This window comes from Emydura macquarii, unplaced genomic scaffold, assembly GCF_026122565.2.
Source record: "Emydura macquarii macquarii isolate MOO-44397 ecotype Brisbane River unplaced genomic scaffold, CSIRO-AGI_Emac_v2 contig_2432, whole genome shotgun sequence".
Lineage (NCBI taxonomy): Eukaryota > Metazoa > Chordata > Testudines > Chelidae > Emydura > Emydura macquarii.
This window is the reverse complement of record NW_027132569.1, coordinates 89,034-105,020: the sequence shown is the minus strand read 5'-3', so window position 1 is coordinate 105,020 and position 15,987 is coordinate 89,034. Positions and strand designations below refer to the sequence as shown.

General features: G+C 40.9%; 1 protein-coding gene across 1 annotated transcript in view; it reads right to left on the bottom strand.

Annotated features, from left to right (window-relative positions):
• The window catches only part of ITGA9 (integrin subunit alpha 9), a 272,113-nt gene that overhangs the window by 223,420 nt on the left and 32,706 nt on the right, over positions 1 to 15,987 (bottom strand). Inside the window, exons 6-10 of the mRNA XM_067562457.1 lie at positions 11,008 to 11,137; positions 9,349 to 9,434; positions 6,880 to 6,948; positions 4,092 to 4,229; positions 1,003 to 1,108 (exon numbers count right to left, since the gene is read on the bottom strand). Of these exons, the coding sequence (XP_067418558.1) occupies positions 1,003 to 1,108; positions 4,092 to 4,229; positions 6,880 to 6,948; positions 9,349 to 9,434; positions 11,008 to 11,137 (529 nt within the window). The remainder of the gene's footprint in view (positions 1 to 1,002; positions 1,109 to 4,091; positions 4,230 to 6,879; positions 6,949 to 9,348; positions 9,435 to 11,007; positions 11,138 to 15,987) is intronic.

The window sequence follows — 15,987 nt, the reverse complement described above, 5'->3', positions numbered from 1 at the left end:
TGTGGTTTAGTTATAAAAATATGTTTATTCCCATCCGCCTGCTCAAAAAAAAAGCCATTTAACAGTCCTTTCATATGACCAACCAGGGTGGATCAGCATTGTGCATCAAGATGCCACTGGCAGAGGGAGTACACACTACACACTCTGCACTGTGACAATTGTGATTGAAATGCCAAGTTTCCAAAGTCAAGTTAGGTCAAGTGGGTTGTTTTTCAAACACAAGGGCTGCTGAGTGTCTCAGAGGATGTTTTCTCAGGAACACACGCTAAACTAATCCATGTTTTGAAGTCCTTAGTCTGCCAGAAATCACTGCAGCAAACTTACGGGCATCAACACTCCATTCTCACCTATTGTTATCACAGTGTGGGTCCTTGTACAAAACAGCCCATGAAAGAAACTGGACTGTAGGTTAGCAGGGATAAGTGCTAATAAATAGAATATACGATAGGAGGCAGTAAGAGCTACTTGTTAAATGTACCTTCTGATAAGAAGCCCCGGTTATGCCAATAAATGGGAATGACCCTGAGACAGAAGATGCCAAATGTAACACAAAAGATGGTGTGGTTTTCTTTTTGGTTAGGGAAAATCTAAGGGTCATTAGTAAGACATATACAATGAAGTTGAAAAAAACAAACAAAGGAAATAGACCAAATGCCCAACTTTGCCCTGAGTTACCCACAAATAACTCATATTGAAATCAATGGGAGTTAGATCCGTGTTAGGTGTAATTAGTCCCAACATGTCTTTGCCAGAAAATGGCATATAGAGCTTGATTCACCACAGCATTACTCCAGTCTTAGGCTGTGATCGTTTCCAAAGGAGTAATGCCGTGGTGAATCAGACCATCTATTTGAAAGAATTTCCAATGTGGACTACAATGATAATGCTTCCTTCCTCCTCTAATTTGAAATATGATTTGATGGTAAAGTCCCTATAATAAAATAAAGACACCCACAGACGTGGCTAGAAACAGAGAACATGGGAGAATGGAAATATGCCAACCTGAGTATCCATCATCGTCAATATCTCCTAGGGAGGCCATACTTTCCCCAAAGTGTGCATTGTAGGCATTGTCACCGTTCAGAACAAGCTGCTCTTCCAGGACTCCCTAGCAAACAGGAAATAGGACAGGCAAAGAAAAACAGAGTGAGCGCTGAAAGATACAGTGCCTCCCTGCCCGCTCACACACAATGCAGGAAACACCTGGGGCAGAGCAGCAGTGTGACTTTTGCACTGCTATTGAAGCCCCAATGAATGCAACTTACCTGGGTATACAAAACAAAAGGATTAAACACAATCAGATTGACCCCAGAAGTGATTTGAACTAGCCAGACAGAACATATCACAGGCCAAACTCATTAGCCATATATAATAATTCAAGAAGCCATTTTGCACAGGAAGACCCATCCATGTGTGTTCATGTGAAGAGCCCTGGGTTTTCATGACTGTGGTTAACAGGCAACCAAGTCAGTGACTTGTGAGTGAAAAATTCTAGCAGATAACTAACTCCTCTGCACTTAGCAGAAGTGTGGAAGGAGTGGGTGCTTTTAAGAATACCACATCACATATTAATTCATTCTCTATGCACCAAAAATCCCCAGGCGATGACCCTACTTCTCCTTTAATAGAGAACAAGGTTAGGAATTCTGTGTGGGATTTTTCAGAAGCACTCAGCCTTCGTCTAAATCTGCTCCCATTGAATTCAATGAGAATTTTACCTTCGAACTCAATGGGAGCAGGGCTAGGACTACACGGACTGTTTGAGAATCCCAACTTCTGTCTTTATATACCCAGGAAAAAAGACCAATACGAATGAGGTAACCCATATGCCAACAACCAAAAGACTTGTTTGGCTCACTAAGATTTTCCATATATTAAACACCACTATTCAGTTCTTAACCCGCTGGCATATTGCCTCCAAAGAGCGCAGTCCTTAATCAAGACTTACTCAGCCATAGCGCCCACTGAATTTAGCAGAGGTTTCCCTTTGCAGAGGCTGCAGGATTTGAAAACTGCTAGGTTATGGCTACACTACAGAGCTTACATTAGCGCAGCTGCAGCGCTGCTAGTGCAGACAGACGCTCTAAGCTGACAGGGGAGAGCTCTCCCATCGATTTAAATACTCCAGTCCCCGAGAAGAGTGGTAACTAGGTTGGTGGGAGAAGCTCTCCCGCTGACATAGTGCTGTCCACACCAGCTCTTAGCTGAATGTAACTTGTGTCACTCAGGGGGTGGCTTATTCACACCCTGAGCGACATAAGTGGTAGTATGTACATAGGCCTAGATTTTGCATGTTAGAAAGCAAGGCAAAGAATGGAAGAATGTAAAAAGAAGAATAAGGTTTAGCTAGAGTCAATGAAATAAAGAGAGTCCGAGCAAGCCCAGAACAAACTGAGTTTTGCATTCACATGCCAGCATAGGTCTCATGGATCTAGCAATTCATGCCCTCCCACTTTCTAGCCAACTCATTTTAATGAGCTTTAATTTCTTGCAATGCACCCCCAAGAGGAAAGGAACATTTCCACAAGAAAACAAAACTTAGTTACTCAAGCCAACCTCAAGAGCCCACCTCAACTGTTTGGATTTTTTCCCCCTTTGTATTACATGTTCTGCCCTCATCCACAATCTTTTTCTTGGCTGCAAGGAGCTGCTGACATTAAGAAAATCCTCCACAATGAAGTTAGGACACGAGGGGGGGGGGAAACGACATGCAGTCTTGTAGATGTTACTTGTTTCTTTGCAGCATGTACTGTGGTTAGATATAAGTTTATTAAATCTATCATAGTGCTGCATGTGTGTGCTATAAAGTAATATTCTACATGCCATCAGGGCTCTCTCTTATGGTCAAAGTGCCATCGGAGCCGTGCGGGTGAGAGAACTGAAATGAAGTTGAGTGTTCTGGCATTCATACCACAAAAGGTCCAGTCCTTCAAACAGTTATTCATGTAACTTTACTTCACATGGGCAGCCCCAACGAAGTCAAGGTTAAGGGAAGGAGAAACTGTTACTAGCATCTCAAGTTGTTTTTTTTTAAATATATCATTTATAGACACAAATAATTCACCTTGTCACCATGAGTTCTTTGGGACAGGGATCGTCACTTGCTCTATGTTTGTAGAGCATCTAGCACAATGGGATCCCAATATGGTTGACCTCTAGGCACTACTGCAACCAAATCTTGAATAAACAGCAGATCAAAGTGAAAAATCAGGGCTCATTTCAAGGATTGTTAATTGGCAACTGAAATGAAACCAAATGCAAGTCTGGTTTCTTTCACACACAATCTGTAGGACTTGTAGATAAATTTTATTTCCAGCAAAAAAAAAAAATAATAATAATATGATTAAAGTTATAAAAAGAAAGTTAACGTGAACCCACTAGTGCCACTGTTGAAGCCAATGAAAAATCTCCCATTGACTAAAAAAGAGGAGTATTGGGACCGATATATAAAAAATGTAGCTCAATTCTTAGAGTCAGTTAAAAAAGGCACTTTCACAAACCACCTTTTCCCTGAAAAAATACATATACCTCATTTTCCTTTAAACACGATGTACTAATCATCTTCTTTGCTACTCCAGGAAGTCAAAGTTCAGAATTTCCCAAGACTATAGTTGTGCAATGTGAAATTCAGAGGTTTCAGTCGATGGAGGCTTTCTACCATAGGCTTTCAATAAACAGCATGAAATAATAATAATAATATAAAACTACTCATTGGTTTCTCTTCACATGGGTTCTTGAATCCCTAGTGTTTTGTTTTGAGTTGTGGGTTTGAAGGACCATCCAAAACACAAAGCAAAACTCAGTCAAAGCTGCTGATTTTCACTTGGTTTTGGCATCAAAAGTCATGCAAATCCAACAATAGCACCAAATTTCAACATAAAACCAGAAATTCTCCCATCTTCCTCAAAAGATTCACAACATTTTCATGACCAGGGGCTGACTTCTGAGTTTAGAAAATGAATTTTTACCAGATGAATTTTGCCTGGCACCATGTTTTGCTGGAAACACCCACATCCAAGACACCAAATTTCATCGTAAACCACAGCTGGACTGACTCTCCCTCCACATGCTCATCCTCTTTGCATACTCACATTTCCTCTGTTGATATAGACTGTGACTTGACCCTCATCCCTGATCTCAGAAAACATGGGTGCTCCAACCAGCAGGTCTGAAAGTCCATCAGAGTTCAGATCAACTGCACATAAGGAGGAGCCAAAGTAAGAGCCCATCTGTAACCAAGCCGAGTCATAACAAAGCATTCAGTATCTGCCCACGCACAGGAGGAAATCATTTATGTTCTTTTTTTTAACATCAAGTGAAGAGTTGCTGCTTTATCTCATACTAGAAACACTAAGGAGAAAGCTTAGGTAATTTTTTTGGCAAGAACTAAGCACTTTATTGTAACTGTGCATCAACGCTGACGTTTTATAGAAGAACTAAAATCCACACCCTAAGACGTACTTTAAAAAAGGCATGAAATGGCCTTACTTTAGAGTAGCTTTTGCCTGGCAAATGTCTAAAATGAGGAAAAGGAAAAATAGCTGCCTGGGCCAAGATTTTCAGAAGTGACTGGTGATTTTTGATGCCCAACTTCACGGGGCTTTATTTTCAGAGGGTGGGTGCCAAGCACTTGCTTAAAATCATGGCCCTTTTCAAGGTGTCTCAAGCTGGAGTCAAGCTGGTCTAAGTCAAGAAGGGATCCTAGCCCAAGTCAGACTAATTTCTGGAAGAGGGGCTTGGACTTGAACCCAAGTCTGAGCCTGGGCTTATTGTGCTATGTTAACAGACCCATAAAAGCCTTCCTCCACCTGCAAGCAAATCAGCCTAAGGCCCTGAGTCTGCAATCCCTACTACACTGAACTCATTGGTTTCAGTGGGGGTTCCATGCCCAGAGAACTTGCAGGTCAAGCCCTAAGCATGTAGTCAATTTCTCGCTCTCTCTCAAATAACTATTTATTATTGTGTAACATAAAATACTAACCATCCCCCAAATATACTATTAAACCACATTTGAGATTCTCATTTATACACATGTAAGGAAATTGAAGGCAAAACCAGACATTGTCCTGAATTCATCCAACTGGGCCAAGATATACCAGTGCATACTCCACAGGGCATAGTTACAGCTCATCTACTAGTGTGTACCTCTCAAGTGTCTCTCATTTCAATGGACATCCCACACATTTTAGCCCCAAATTCACCTGCATCCCACATGAATCTGGTCATCCTTCTCTTTTATTGTTGACAATTGGTTACATCAGAAACGGGGAAGCACGAAAATGACATTACAAAGTTATTTACATTTTTTTTAAGTATGAATCTCATATTACATGGCATATTACATTTGCCACAGACATGATTAACGGGTTTCATTTTGGGTCTTCATCACACACAGAGTCGCACATTTGGACCTTGGCAGATTAAGGTGCAAGAAACAGAGTTCTGGCCAGCCTATTAGAGTATATCCACACAGCTGTTGGGAGTGTACTTCCCAGAATAGATACCCAATCCCATGCTAGCACTGCTCAAGCAAGCATGCTAAAAATAGCAATGTGGCTTTGGCAGCAGGGGCGGTGGGTCCAGTTACCTGCTCATGTACAAAATCTGCCCAAACCACAGCAGCCACACGGCTATTTTTAGCACACTAGTTTGAGCAAAGCTAGCACATGCCTGTCTACCCACACTGGGAAACGTGCTCCCAGCTGCTGTGTAGATATACCCTTAAAGATGACATGGAATAGGCAGCAACCGCTCTGGTCTTCAAGTTGAGAATGTAACATCATGTCAGCAAGATTCCATGAACTGCTTGGAAGCCATCAAGACAGTGGGGTGAGCTAAGGATAGCACATAACTGTAATTTTTGTGTTTCTGTGGGTTCAAGGTCCGACCTTCACCACTATTTGACTTCAGTTAGTTTGCAGTTCAATCCCTTTGTGGATTTTTGTTGTTTATTTTTTTTTTAAATCCAGTAACATTCTCATGGGCAGTGAGTGAGAGTTATGAAAAACATATCACTATATATTCAGGCAGCTTTAAGGGAAAGGCTGTTATTTACCCAACTGCGCAACGTGGATGAGTTCATATGACTGTGAGAACCTTAACTTTCTGCAATTCCTGCCTGTGTTTTTGTTTGTAACCACATGATTGCATTAACTCTTTCCCATATTTGATTTCCCAATCTTTTTCCCCTAAGAAATGAGAGGAGGAAAAAACTGCCTGCGCATTATATCAAGTGTGCATGGGATGAGGCATGAATTCATACCTTTGTTGCTAGAACACTGTTTGACTGGAGTTAGTTTCCAGCAATACTCGTTAACCAAGCACAGCACCCCAAATTACATTTCACTACGAAAAAAAGACGACTTTTTTGTGTTTTTTGATTTTTAATAAATGATAGCTCCGATTCTATAGAACTGGCAGGAAGTGGAACGATGGGGCACATGATAATTTACAAATATTTGGAGGATATAAACAAGTTACTGCCCAGCAAGCCAGCGTGTGACTCTCCAGCACACCAACTTGCTGCACAGCCACGTCCTGCAGGAACCCTGCCACAGTGCAGTGAACGTTCCAGTGTGCGGCAAGCTGGTGTGCTGCAGATTCACACGCTGGCTTGTTGAGAAAGTAACTTGCCATGCAAACAAAGTTAGTTATCAGCTCTAACTGGACTTTTGATTGCAGAATATTACCAGACCTTTCATTCCACAATTCCAGCACTGAGTGGATGCTACCACTATGATAGAAAAAGAAGGTGGTTGATCTAAATGATGGTGTAAAAATCCCCAGATTTTTAAAGCCTAAATTAACCACTAAGAAGCTATTAATTCAAAATAATACTAATTGAAATAGCCAAACCATTTTTTGTCAAGAATCTCTCACCTTTTTACCTGATGCCTGAAAAATCTTTATTAGGGAGCCTGATCGCCTGTCTGTTTTGAAAATATAAACCTATCGAATGGAAACAAAAACAAAAGCAGTTACAAACACTGACCACAAGGATGGCCTGTAGAGAAGTACTTTATAATAAAATTATGAATTCATCAGTGCATTCTGGGTATAGATGTACAATACTCATTGGCAAATATTACTGATTACTTTATTACAAACTCCAAATTCAAGATGATCCTCCTGCCTTTTCTAAAGCAAAAGATGAAATTCCCATTTCAGTACCAAATAAAAGAGGTCCCTTGTCATTCATTACAAGTACTTAAATAGGATCTTAATACTGCTTTGTATGTGTTTTAAAAGCCCCGCTGCATAACAGCCACACACTCAAGCAAATGCCTCTTGGAAAGGAATAACAAAGTGCCCAGGAGTGAGTAGGGCTGAGAATCTGAGTAACTATAGGGATCTTCCCACCCCCGCCACGTTGCGTGTCAGTCCCCTCCCGCAAAAGTGTGTGCAGTCCATGTAGCAAGACAAATGTTAATGTTTTAGCAAAGGTCAGAGTAGAAACTGAAATCACACCAGTAAATGTGTTAGCACCTTATGAGTCAGAAATTGTTTTCAAATGTTATAAAATTACAGTGTATAATCAGCAGTACTTGAACTTGTGTTCACACAGGTTACCCTTAGAATAAAACATGTTTCTCGGTCTTTTTTTAATATGCCCTGGACTTAAATGTACTTATGTGGTGAGTCAGCCCCCACCTTTTCAGATGATTTTTCTGACATTCATCCTTCTCTTTGGGTTGTTTTTCATGTAGATTAACTTTCATATTGGTTACAGTTACTCATTCAGAAAGTACACTTATGAATGAGAATGGCTCCCATTTCATTCACATTATTTTACAGGATGTTATGACAGATTAATTCAAACTGGCAAACAAGCCACAACGAGCAAACTTGAGAGTAGATAGCTGGGTCATTAAACCAGTGGGACATGCAGAAGGTTGAACAAAATGAAAAACCTTTCTTAAAGTAAATACCGAGAGATTTGTATCATAATAAACAAACATGATTTGTTCCATAATAAACATTTTCCTCATTGTGGACAAACTGGACAAGGCTAGTGGTGGAGAGAATTATAATGTAGTGATTTGTTCATACTCAAACATAAGCCACTTGTGAGTTGTTTTTGACTGTAATTAATTAGGTTGTAATACAGGTAAATTCAGCATGCATGATCAAAAAGGAGATTGTCTATATTAGCCTATTAGATCTTCTGCTCCTAAGGAATATACTCCTGGCACAATGTTGTAGAGTATTAGCATTGCCCTCCTAATGTCTCAGAGCAGTACTGCAGCTCGCTAATATTTAGCATTTAGGACCAGAAAGAGTGAAGAGCCTAACATATTTAGCAAGATTCCCATTAGCTTGTAACAAGGAACAGAAGTCTTGAGTCACCTGTTAGCTCAGAGCAGCAGCAACAGCAGAATCTCAAGTCAATTCACCCATTTCTGACCAGCAGGTGTCAGTGTAGCTAATCAGAGCCAAGGACTTGATGTATTAAATTATATAGTGAGTTCATGGGAATTTAATAGCTGGATGTATAGGGAGCTTCAAGGTGATTTGCTTCAGAGGAATATACAGCAAATACTATACACATTGTAAATGTTTCCGTTGGATATGGGGGACGGGGGAGCAGGGAAAGAGATTAATCTAGATGCAATGACATGAAGACAGAGATTACCTTGGGTTTCTCAATGGCCTGGTCCAGAAGAGACAAGGAGCCAAGGGTTTTGAGCATCCTACTTTGTTGCAGACTTGCTTTGTAAGCACAAGTTACTGAAGCCCTCGGCCTTAGTTTCTCCATCATCAAAATGGGGATAATCATAATAATTCTTACCTACATCATAGGGAGATGATCATCATGGCAAATCCCAAAAGCACATAGGCCTTCTTGCAAACCGAGCACCACCCAGCTCCATCTCTGGCAAGGTGCTCTGGCTATGCATTCAGTTTCTTTCTATCACTGGAAACCTTATCAAACCACCAAAGCTTTTGGTGCCATGCGATCGCCAGCCGTGCAGTGGCACTTGTTTGTACACACACTTCAGAATTTGTTGATCTTCCATTCTATGTCCATACCAAGAAAGCCACCAAAACCAAACTAGTGCTATTTTAACCAAAACGGTTAAAAATCTTCAGACAGAGGAGTGATTTTTGAATTAACAGCACCTTTTTAAAAGAAAGATTTTAAGGATTTTTTGAGGGTGGGAAGGAGCACCACAAGGGTCAGGTAGGGTGAATGTGAGGATTGTATCAAATTGCCTGGAAGTGTGAGGTAAAGGGCTCAGAAATTAGTCTTCAGGCAAAATCTCTTGGTTCATCAAGTTTATGGGAACTGAGTCAATATATTTCACCCTATTGCATCTGACAGTATCATTGTTTGACTAAAAGCCACACCTTGCCAATGCCTCCATCCTGGGGAGCTCCTCCTACGACGTCTGTGGTAGTTGGGTGGGAGAAATGACCTGCTGTCACTGCATATCCTGTGCAGGTGGTCAGGTGGGGTTATAGGAAGAGAAAGAGGGGAAAAAACAAAAAAGGAAAAAGTCTGAGAAACAGGTCAGCCATCTGGATCACACTAATTGGGTTCCACAGTTCCTCTTGGAGTGTAAATACCCAGCATCATGCAAAAAGCAGCAGGCACTCACTTTGTACAGGAACTCGCCGACATTCAGTTCAACTGTAGATCACAGCAGGAAATTACAATACTACTCAACTGTTTTTCCAAAACCCAAGAAGGTGAAGGTGTGGGTAGGAGCCCAGTAGGTAGGAGGGACATCGCGGGGAAGGAGAGGATGAAGACAATAAGTTAACAAAGAATCCAGATGTAAAAAGGAATGAGAAGCAGTAAAGCAGAAACGAGCATACACAGAGTAAAGTGACCACATCATCAGGAAGAAATAGCTTTCATGCCTGTGAGTGATAGTCTCACATACGCCAGAGAAAACAGTGCTCCCTCAATTAAAGTCACTGCCCATCGTGGCATGGAAAATCAAGTGCTTTTCAATTCATAAGGGAAAAAAATAAAACAATAGATGAAGAGGTCAAAAAAGTTAATGCTTGAAAAAGAAATAAAACAGGAGTGTAAATCAATGGAAAAGTGTATTTGAAACAGGTAGATCAAAGATCGTGTCTTGTTTGCTACATTAAAAAAATGATATGTAAGAAGTTTAAAGGAGTCTACAGAGAGTCTTCAGGTTTCTTTCCCTTTTAAGGATGTATTTAACTCACCCCTCCATTTTAAGTTATGGGTCTCCTGTCCACATGCTAAATACTGTAATTCAGGGCTAATCAGTGGAAAAATCTACACATGACTTTAAATATATACAAACACTGTTCACTTAACTATCCTTGAGTGGCACCTGCTAAATTATATTTATAAAAGACTGTAGGTTAAGGAAAATAAGAAGTCAGCATGAGTCTTTAGTCAAACAGCATTAGACTGTTGCCTGTTGAATTTTCTAAGTCTTGACACTCCTAAACACTGGGGATTAGATGGAAGCCTTTAAATTAATTTCACTTGTGACATTAGTTGATTTTACAGCAAGGCCTCTAGACGTCAAAGCCTAACATGTTAAACACCTACAAAATCTGCTCCACTCCCTAGCCCATCCCCCCACAGTCTCTTACTAATAAATCATTTATAAAGTGCTTCATTTCTTCAGATTAACTCATCTACACAATATCCCATGAAGTACTTAAGCATTCTACAGATACAGAGGAGCATCTTAGCCCAAACCATCCAGTAAGTTATGGCATGGCCACAACTAGAACTCTGGCATTCCTGGCTTCTTGTCTGTTACTCAGTTACTAGACCATATGGCCTCTCAGTGCAAACCTGTTTTCTATACTCTAACAACTGTAATGGGGAAAACAGTTCTTCACTGCTTTTTTCCTATGTATTTTGTCAGGTAACTTACCAGCCACTCTTATTCAGCCGCTTATTCTTTCACCAAAATACATTTATACCAACAAAACATTATTTACACTAAAAATAATTATACTATTATTTCAACTTATTTTCATCCTGACATCAGGGTCCAAGGAGCTACTTGCCTAGGTATGTGTACCTCCTGGCTATCACAGAATCGTCATTCAGTTTGAAATAGGTATTGTCAGTGAGGTTCAATACTTTGACAGTTCCCGTCCAGTAAAAAGATCCTGGTGCTCCCATGATGACCAGCTCCTATGTGAGAAAAGAAGCAGGGAAGGGCAGGAACCAGAAAAAATATGAAAGGATTAATCACACCAAGCAATTGTCATGTTTTATAGGGGAGATTTAAATCAAGGCATCAAGCATGAATCTGCCTACAGAAAAGAGTCAGAATTATTCATATGGGTATATATTACTTTTCATCCCAAACATCCCCTAAGCAAGGCTTACAAATACTGGAGGAACTTCACCCACCATTAAAAATACCGGAGCTCTCCTCCAACTCTTTCATCACACAGATCCCTGGATCCAATACACCTCTGTTGAATCTTCCTGCTACCTCTACAAGAAGCATCCCCTATCAATCTTACAAGCTATTGAACATGCCTACAAATACGCTATTCCAACAAGAGTTCCTCCCAGCTGCTAGGTCCTCCTACTACTCCCAAGAAGCATTAAAAAAAACCCTCATACTGAGCTACAGAATCCATCCACACATTTAACAGGGCACCCTGGATCTACCTCCCAACTTGTTGCTGACAGCTCACAGCTCTCAGGTGGCGTATTATAGATGAAGAGTCTATGGGTTCAGAATGGGCTGAAGGACCAGATCCTCAGCTGCTGTAAGTCAACTGATCCTTACGTCAATGGAGGATGAGAGCCTATGTCTTTAGGACAATTTGATTATGAGTACATTAACACTGTAGACAGTCCCTGTGCTTTTAAGAATGTGTGTATATTTTGAGGGCAGAACAAAAAACTTTCATAACTGTGCAAAACTCAGGCTAGGGTCATGCACCTCAGCTGAGTTTCAAGTGGACCCGGGCAAATTTATGGAAACCACTAGGCACCTGATGGTTATACTTTGTTTTGACCTGAAATCAGGACAAATATGGTAGTTTTAACATTACAGCTGAGTTATGCTTTAAGTTTCTTGGACCTGATGTTCAAAACAAAACTCAGGCTGTGCAAAGCCTTGTGAACTAAAAATCAAAGGAAGGTTCAAACGGACCTGTGCAAGTGGAAACCACTGAGTTTCCCATCCTCCCAGTTGAGAGAGGGGGAGTCTTCTAATCAGCAATGAGAACCACAAACACGCAATATACAGTGGTAGCGGTGGAAAAGGAAAAACAAAACAAGCTGAGCTCAGAGTGAAATCCTACAGATGGTGATCCCTGGCTGAAAGCCAAACACAGCTGAAAAAACTAGTCACGTTTGATTTAGCTGAATACGGAAAGGGCACAATAGGAGTTATCATAAAATCCATCATAAGAACTGGACAGTCTCTGATTTAAGAGAACTGAGTGAAAATTGACTTCTATTTTCCTCAGCCCCCAAGAAATTGCATATGAAGCATTCAAGCTCCTGGCCAGTGAGAAAGACTACCCTTTGCTGTATTCCACAGGCCCTGGGGAAAACTACACTCTTTCCCGCTACCTCACACAAGCTGTGGATCGTTGTCATCATGCAAACAGTGCAAATCTTGGAATTCACCTAATCAAGTGTCATGATGTCAGAATTACAATGTCACTGTTTGTGCTAGCTTGCCAAAGGAGCACAATAGGGAGAGGAAGGAACCAACTTTTTTCTTCTATCCCTATATGAAGCTTGTCTTGTTCTGAGGAGTTTATCAGCGTTTGATCAAAGTGTAGGAACATCACTACTACTACAACATTCCTAATTAAGTGGAAGACTATATCTAAGTGCTTCAAACCACCCTAAAGTGAAGGCTCTGTATAAATGCGCCTGTGTAGAATCAAGTTGGTGCAGGAGTCAGGTGAAGCTGCAAGGCAAAGTGAAGGGGTTTAAAGAGTGACTTCTGGAGAAAAGGATGCAGAAACGCCGAAGTCTAAAGCCAGTTTTCAAATGTGGGATCCTACATGGAGGTGCAAACCCCACATTAGGATGCTCTTAGGATATAAAATAGGCATTTCTGACCACAGCAAATTGAAAAGTGACGCACTGACCTGGACTTTTAATGTGTATCTTTTAATTAAATCTAAACAGTTGTGTTTGTGTTGCTTGTATAATAGAGACCACCTAAGGAGGTGAAATGGTAGATCACCCCTTTTCTCTTCTCAGGGGAGAGGGACCAAAGTATAACCATGAGGCAGAATCCCACCTTAGATTCTTATACTATGTACTCATTTGAAAGCCCTTCATCCAGGATTTTTTTTAAATGTATATTTTGGTCACTGAAGATCTGATGTGTATAAAGTGAAGTAAGGCAGCTAAGATCTTCTGGAGGGAAATCCCACACTCCGTTCCCTAAATTCAGAGTAGCTTTACTCTGATCCACAGGGTGCTGGATGGAATTCTTGGCCACATCAGTGATGAACGTAACGTACATTATTCTCAGCACCGACAGGACAGAGCAGCACAGCCATGAATTATTGTATGAATGTATATGTAAATCTGTGCCTCATGAAGCCATATTATGAAATCCTGGAAATGGTACAGAGTTTCCTTGTTTCTTTTCATTGCTCTAACAGACAGCTGGTTTTCTTCACCTGTCTTTATAGAAAAGGTCACAGGAAATTTCAACTCAGTAATCATGCTAGTACCACAGCATCCATTACCAGAAGAGTGGTGATAACCTCCAGTGCTAGAGTGTTCCAGTCCAGGGGAGGCTAAATACTGGCATGTCATGATTATACACCAGGACATGGATTACAATACTCAGCTCAATAGAGGGGTGTACTTAGCAACAGGTTTTATTCTTGGACGTGGCTGCGCCCTTGACAATGGATTCTCTCTGTGCAGAAACAACTAGCATCAGCAGGACTGAGTGCACGAGTGGGGAGGGAGACCTTGCCTGTTTGACCCAGGAGTTCTTTATCTACATTTCCTGCTCATGCTGAAGCTCCATAAGGCAGGAGCACTGAAAGTTCAAAGACATCTTTTGAACTAGGCTGGTGAGGGAGGTTTAAAGCATGGGAAAAGAAACGGGCTTGATAGTGCAGACGAACCAGGAAACAGCTGTTGCTGACAAGCCTCCTGTTACCAGACACAGCGCCATTGTCACAAGGGTTGCCACCCATTCCCGGTTTACTTGTTACTATCTCATTCCAGTTTTTCATGCAGCGTACCCTAATTCTTTTTATACCAACCAAGACAATGAACCCTCTGGGCCAAATTTGATGGTGCTGTGTAAATTAAACCCCTCTCACACTACCTTGAACTTCCTAGCACTAATTAAACCCACTCTGCTAGCGTCTAGGAGAGCTCTACCTTCCATACCAGAAGGCATAAAGAGGCTGGTTTAAATTACACCTCCTTTCAGCTCCTTGGCAGGTAAATTGTACCAGCTTAGACAACAGATACCACAGTGATAGCCGCATTCTAAGAACCTGAAAAGAGTGTAAGCAACTTCAAGGGAGTCTAACTTAGAAGGGGCTCTAACTTACATTTCACCTGAGTCAGAACCTCTGCATCTAAGGGACTCTAAATAAATAACAGTCTAATGGCATCTTAAGGAAGGCTACGTTGGTGTGACATACACGTTAAGGGGACAGAAGAAAACGTGTGTCACACCAACATAGAGTTTGTCTACACAGTGTGGCAATGTGCACTATGGGGTGTGGTTTCTAAAGCGCGCTAACGTATTGCGCATTAACTGGTCTATGTAGACCCTGCAGGTGTCCTCTAGCAGTTCCCGAGGATGCTTTATTGTAGTGTTGTTTGAAGCAGCACTATGTTAAAATGCAGTAGGAAACTTTCAGTGCACACCAGCAGGATCTACACAGACCAGTTAATGCGCAATACATTAGCACACTTTAGAAGTTACACACCCCCGTGGTGTGCATTGCCGCACCGTTTAGCTAAACCCATGGACTCTTCTTGTCTTTCTAGGAGTCATTTGGACTCCCATCAGAACTTGGCCCTCTCAGTTTAGTGGTTACTTTCTTTTCTTCTCCTTTTCCAATGTCTCCAGCACTTCTGATTTTCATGAATTCTAAAGTTTTCTCACTGCATCTGCTATTGCTCCTCTTGCTAGGAGTCTATTAAATTCTCTCCAAAGCACTCTGAATTGGTGATTCAAAGCTACACCTTCTGGCAGTCACTAAACAGAAAGCAATGCTTCCAAAGTAGATGATTTAGTACAGCCCAGGAGTCATGAGCTAATGGCAGCAGCACACACCGAAGGAACCACAATGGAAAAACACTGACCACTTTTAAAGATGAAGGAACCAGACCCAGGGAAGAAGGGACATAGGGATGACTGGAGTAGAAAGAAAAATGTAAGTAAAAGGGGAGAACTGAAGAGAATACCCTAAATTTATGTTGCTTGTCAGATTCAACCTATTCTATTCCATCCCTCTACTGTCCTCTTTAATCAAACAGGATATTGAATATGGGCTTAATTTATCTACAATATTTCACTAAATGAACTTAATAATCATGCTATCCCTCCATTTTTCAGTGCATCACCAGAAATCACAGACATTCCACTACTGGATGAAACACTGAACCTTCAGAAAAGTTTCATCCCAGGTCTGAATTTTTCAGCTCAGGGTCTATATCTGATATTCTATCAATGTAAATAATTATCATTAGTCACTAAGGCCAGGATTTTCACATGTGAGTTCGCATGTTATATGCTCATCTTAAGACAACTTGAAGGGACCTGAGTTTCAGAATGTGCAGGACATCCATTCTCTGCACCTCAGGCCTCTTTTTAAAATATCTCAAATTGGGCATCCAAAAATCACTAGTCACTTTTGAAAATTTTGGCCTAATATTTGTTTTCTTCTTTCTAAACATGTAGCAAAGATCAATATTCTAGATCATGACAGGTAAAATCTATTTTGATACCTTGAACGTTAATCATGCAATATTTGCTCACACAAGTAGCCCACTAATACTAACAGAGCTATCCTAAT